Raw genomic sequence first — 6314 nt, forward strand, 5'->3', positions numbered from 1 at the left:
GGTACTCTTTTCCAAATGATGAACCCACTCCGGCCGAAGTGGAATCATCACCATAAGTTTGCTTTGATTTTTGAAACGAAAGGCCCATAACCAATGTGCCACAATCATTCTTTTTGAAAACAAATGATTTTTCAGTTTCTAAGCAGGGCTAAGCATTATCAGTTCTTTTTATAAAACCGGGATTAAGGAGTCTCCAAGGAATGATAATGCATCAATTGTTTATCACACAACTCCTATCACCTAATGCATCAGATAAGGTGAAAAAGTATTTAAAACACAAGGAAGGGGTAAATGCACCGGGGCTTGCCTGGAATAACACTACGTTAGTGTTTGTTAGACGATGTCCGCTTGACGAGTATCCCTCGACCGAGCACTTGCTTAATTTAACCATCTTCAGGTTGGTCCATCAGCTTCATCCTGCGGATTTAGCCCGTGCTTGGGGTCGACTTGGCTTGTCTTCCGCATCACATGATTATTTATCGTACCTCATGAGATGCACGATGCACATGTATGAGCACAAGTAGAACGAGTATAAGATAGATACTCTATACTAAAAAGGATGAAACACTTAAAATCAAGCATTAAGCACCATGGATATCATAGCAGAGCATCGACTACATTCATTAACCAAATTGACCTAATAACACTAGAAAATCTATTTTTATTCCTAGCTTTTTATTAACTCTCTAAACTGTGTAACTTAATTACTTGATTTAGCGAGCTATCTAAATCGATCATCACAATATACGCATGCTAAATTAATAATATTTACTGTGACCAACAATTCTATTTAATCTATTTATAGACCTAGTTAACGGGAATACGAATCAACTTACCCTGACTAATTCGACGCGATAGTTGCAAGCACGAGGATGGTTTCCGGTTGACGTCTTTGATCACATATGGCTGGCGAGTGATGCACACACGACGCGACGACGAGTTTGAGTATGAAGCGAGCTGACGACGTGTGATCGAGCAGGTTAGCGCGAGCTTTGGCCACCAGCAAGCGCAGTATCGACGACGAGGATCGAGGCGGGGTTGACTAGCACGACAAGCCCGTGCAGGGGGCAAGAGCCAACGGTCGGGAGATGGCAGCACGGTTCAGGCAAGGCCGCGCAAACACTGAACGAGGAAAACGACGGCTCGCCGACACACGAAGCTATCACCTCCCAGTTGGACATTCCGTCGAGCATCGGATAAGCGACGCACGGAACAGTACTGTCTTCTCTAATCCCAGCCCGATATCGAGGATCCCCCAACTGCAAGCACCTACACTACTCCTGCGCATCCAAGACAACGGCCAGGCGAGCACGAAGCCGCGCGAGGAAACAGAGCGCGCGCAGGGCGATGGGCACCGCGGCACGTCAGGGAGCCGGACGCGGCACACAAGGAGATCCACGGCTGGAAAAACGCCGGCCAGCAGAGAAGTAGAGGTGAGGGCGCACCATGGACAGAGAAGGCAGTGCGCACCCACGGAACGAGCAGAGGCGAGCGTGTAGCGTCCGATGGGTGAGCGACTGGAGCAGGGTGCGGCTGAGGAATGGGCAGAGGCCAAGCTGGGGCACCGCAGCGCCGGAGAGGACGCGCAGAAAGAATCCACGGCGAGGGAGCTCGGGGGAAACCGCGGCGCGTGCGCAGGGACGAGCAGGGCATAGAGAGCAGGACGCCGAGCGCTAGTCACCGGAGCAGGGAGCTGGGCGAACTCCATGGGCGAGCAGGAGTCGAGCTCGCAGGGGAAGAGGCTAGGGGAAGCCGAGCGGTCGAGCTGAGCTACGGCGGACATGGCGACAAGCGAACAGAGGGGAGGGGCGCTGGGGAAGAGAGCGGCGTTGGGGGCCGGGCGGCCGAGCTCGGCTGGGAGTTGGGGCTGGGCGCTGGAGAAGTGGAGAGGCTGGGCGCGCAGGAAGCTGAAGCTTGCAGGGAATCCGGCGCTGGGAGCTTCGAGCAGAGGATCCACATCCGACCAGGCGCCGGGGAGAAGAGGAGCAGAGGCACTCGGCTAAGAGCAGAAGATGGACACCGCGATGGGATTTTTATTCAGGGTGGCCGAGCGGATGGGAACGAGGCAACGGCGGTGAGAAAAATCTTGAGCTGAGCGGCGGCGGGGATAAGGGAAGAAGACGGCTGGAAGGATAGAGCCGCGAGATTTTTCTTCCTGGGCACATGAGAATAGCAGAGGGAGGAGCTCCGGCGAGGTTGGCTGGAACGACGACTTGGAGCGGCGGTCGGGCGTCTGCAAGCTCTGAGCGCAGAACTGTAGGGGATAGAAAATATGTGCGATGCGGAGAGGTGGCCGGATAATGGAGTCCGTCGAGAAGAGAATGGATATGGCCAGCGACGACGACGACAAGCTAGTAGCGCCACTTGATTTTGACGGACGGGAGTGGCCGAACCGCTGTTTCGTCCACACGGCACCAGATAATGGAGTCCCGCAGATGACGTGGTCAATATAAGGAGGAGAGAGAGACGCGTGGAAGAGTTCCATGCGGTGGTCAAAAAATGCTAAACGGTGGAAAGATTTCAGATATTTTCTATTTGGTCTTTTCTTCTTTCTCAAAGAATACTGGTATTAGAATTAGAGTTTGGGTGTGATATAAATAGAACAGATCAAAACACAATCAGAATACGATACTTAAGACGCCATTAATTTAGTTAAACCCGGATAAAAATTTATCTATTTTTCGAACCCATTTGATTTCTCTACCTAGAATAGCACACTAAAGAATAATCCCAATTATTAATCTTGCGCACGGTTTCTTGGTAACGCAAGCAATCCATATTATACTTTCGGACCAATATTATCTGCTATAAAATCAAACGTTAATCTCTTTGTCTCGGATAATATCGGGTTCAGATAAGACGCAAACAGAATGAACCAAACGAGATCGAGACTGAAATTTTAGTCCGCTTTTGTTTACATAGGAATCGAATAATTTCCATAATTGTAAACAGTGGAACGGATTAATCACGAATACTCAGTTCTGATTAAGTTATCTCAGTCCGAAATAACGTTTTTGCGTTAACTGTTGTCGCCGAGTTCAAATTAATTTGCCCGGGATAAAAATCACCTAGTGGGTCGAGCTTCCAAATTCGTATTTGCGTGAGCGATGAATTTTAAATACTCACCGGACGCACCGATTTTCGGAACAACGATATTCCGAACATCACGAAAATTTAGGAAGAGCCCGGATAAATAAAAACAATATCGAACTCGCGATAAATGGAACAGATGCGATATTAAAATCGCGATACGCGAAGATGTTTAAAATTTAGCATCTGTTTTATCCACTGATATTACGTGCTTAAATTCATACTCGCTGTCCAGCGGAATATAAACACCTGGGGTGTTACATTTATTGTGGCGGACGACGCGGGGCTATGGGTCCCAAGCGCCATCATTTAGGTTATGCCAAACCATGGTCTTCGTGTTGCGCTCTGCCAGTGATCTACGCACTCAGGCCTAGTCCGGTAGATCATGAGTGCGTCGTAGGCCGAGGGGCACACGGACCATAAATGTGTCGCACTCCAGGGAGTTCGTAGGTCATGAGTGTAATGCGGCCTAAAGGGTTTGTAGGTCATGAGTGGGAAGCGGACCAGCGCCTGCGTTGTGGCTCGGTGCCAGGCGTGGCTAATGCGGCCGATTATTTTACGACAGGTCAATCTGGGGTCGGACGCGGGATCCACTCGAGTGGTTTCTCTCCACCACGCCTAGTCCCTCATGTCAGGTTCCACCACATCCGACCCTCCCTCGGTGCTGTGGGGTTTGACCAAGGGCGGGTTCTTTTAGGGTTGACATATCCATTTCTTCCAGCTAACCAATGGGCCCAAGCGACCAAGGGCTCTTCCTTTAGCGTGCTCACTGACCGGCAGGCTCCAAGAACGGAGATCGTATCCCCGACAGTAGCCCCCGGGCACCGAGGGGAGAGTGTCCGGTCCTTTTGTCGCATACTTCCATATTTTTCTCGTAAATGGCCCCGAACCGTTGCCTCCTTCCATATGTGGTGTTTGGTATATGCGTAGCATCGCCATGCCTCGTGCCTTTATATAAATGATCCCTCCCTAGAGTGTCTTCGTTGTTCCTTGCCTTTACTTTCTTTGTTGAGGGATGATTTCTTTGTGGCTCTTTATGAACTCAGGCAAGCGTCCAGCGGAAGAGTGTCCCCGGTGCTACATCCTCTCAAGCAAGAGATGATTGACTCGGGACACATGTTCCTTCTTCTTCTGTCTCTAGACTCTTAAGATTGTGCTTGTCTCATCTTCTTCTTCGTGTAGCCAGGTGATTTTGATGAGGCAGAGAAAATACTTCATGATGTCTTTCTGCTAGGGAGGGATCTCAATACTCTCATCACAGACTTCCTCGGATCTTTGGGAGAAACTGGTCACTACCCACACGACGCTTGAGGCTACCGACGGCGAGGTGGCCGGTCTCCTTGCTCGCCAAATGAAGATAGACCGTCGCGTTGTGGTTTCGTGTTGTCTTCTGCTTTTGTGAATAACCCTCTTTGGTTGTCATTGACTATTTTCCCTTGTTACCGGTGCCATTTCTAGAACTAGAGTCGGAGGTCGCGGGCCTTTGCGAGGTCGTGGATGAGGTGATCTTCTTTGTTCAGACCTAGGGTGTCGATTGAGGAGAGCGAATTCTCAATGTAGCTAACCGGGAGTGCCTGGTCGTCCATCGTGGCGCTCATCGCGGTGCCGCTGGGGCTCTGGCCTTTGTGCAGTTCTGGTCGGGCTACGAGTTTGGTACTATGGACTTGTCGGAGGACACGACCGTCGGTGCTCTGGAGGACTTTGAGGATGACTTCGACATAGCCACCGAAACCATGGTCGACATCTTTCCACTGGAGGATGTGATCAATGGATCTCCCTAGTTAGGATGTATCCGTAGGTAGCTTCGATCATGGGACGGCCCAGGTGTGTCTGCCCCTATGCTTTTTGCAATGTTGTCATTTATTTCTAAACTTGTTGGTGAAATGTTTCCCCTCCCTTTCCTGTTCCTGATATTCTATTATCCTTTAGTGTGAAAAAATGGGTTTTGGTATACTTATTTTGGGACTTCACTTGCTCCTCGATTGCGCGCCAGGTGGCCTCGGCGTAATTCATAGGACCTAGAAGGTGGTTTCGAAAACCTCTGGCCCACTCCGGCGCTGGGCCATTCGTCCCTGGTTTTTGTGTCCCACGTGTATTTGGGGGAATCGGGAGTGTTGCATCGTGGGTAGCGGGATCTGGCCATGTTGTTGCCCGAGCCTGTTTCCGTTCGTGGCCTGTCATATCGTTATTCACATCTGGGAGCCTACTCCGGGTTCCCCGCTGGCAATGATGGGTTTGTCCAGGGGAGCGCATTGTCTGTTCCCATGCAATCTATTCGCCAAATGGGGAAGGGCGAGTTGTCTCATGCCTGAGAGCACCTAGAGGGGGGTGAATAGGTGATCCTATAAAAATCAAATACTAAATAGTCCAAACTTGGTTATGAAATATTAGTTAGATCAAAACCAAGATGCTATAGTGAGAACTCTTCACTTGATTGTTCCTTTAGAATGAGCATTAAACTTAGGAACAATAGAACAAGTGATTAAGTGAGAACTCAAGAAGAGAAACCAATCACAATAAAAGATGGCACAAGAGACACGGTGATCTTATCTCGTGGTTCGGTCAAGTATAACACTTGCCTACTTCCACGTTGTGGCGTCTCAATGGACGAGGGTTGCACTCAACCCCTTTCAAGTGATCCAATGATCAACTTGAATACCACGGTTTCTTCCTTATCAATGTTTTCCCGTTTGTGAGGAATCTCTACAAGTTGGAGCTTCTCACCCTTACAAGGTTGATCACAACAAAAGTACAAGAGTAAGGGAGGGAAAGAAACACACACAAGACTAGAATCGCAGCAACAATACGCACACAAGTCAAGAAGAGAGCACACAAGAACAATGCCACAAGTTCACAACACACTTAGTGCTCAAATCTTAGTCACGATGATCCAAATGCGTATTTGTGGAGTCTAGGCGTCTTAGAATATTTAGTGAATGCTTGGTGTAGTGCTCCATGCGCCTAGGGGTCTCTTTTATAACCCCAAGCAAGCTAGGAGCCGTTGGAGTTCCATTTAGAAGGCAATTCTTGCCTTCTATCGGGTGGCGCACCGGACAGTCCAGTGCACCACCGGACATGAATATTCCTTGTCCGGTGCCCGATCTCTTTCCTTTTCTGGTGAAGCCGACCGTTGAGCCTTTGGTCTCCTTGGCGCACCGGACACTGTCCGGTGCACCCCGGATAGTCTAGTGCGACCAAGTGACCGTTGGCTCGGGCCACGTGTT

The 6314-nt window shown here is 49.6% G+C and overlaps 1 protein-coding gene across 1 annotated transcript; it reads right to left on the bottom strand.

The window, feature by feature from the left end:
- Window positions 1-291: 291 nt before the first annotated feature.
- LOC109940955 (uncharacterized) lies at window positions 292-2507 on the bottom strand. Its single transcript, XM_035960790.1, has one exon. It carries the CDS (start codon window positions 1781-1783, stop codon window positions 1163-1165), a length of 621 nt encoding a protein of 206 aa, XP_035816683.1. The 5' UTR covers window positions 1784-2507; the 3' UTR covers window positions 292-1162.
- Window positions 2508-6314: the final 3807 nt, after the last annotated feature.

This window comes from Zea mays, chromosome 7, assembly GCF_902167145.1.
Source record: "Zea mays cultivar B73 chromosome 7, Zm-B73-REFERENCE-NAM-5.0, whole genome shotgun sequence".
In the NCBI taxonomy this organism is placed as follows: Eukaryota; Viridiplantae; Streptophyta; class Magnoliopsida; order Poales; family Poaceae; genus Zea; species Zea mays.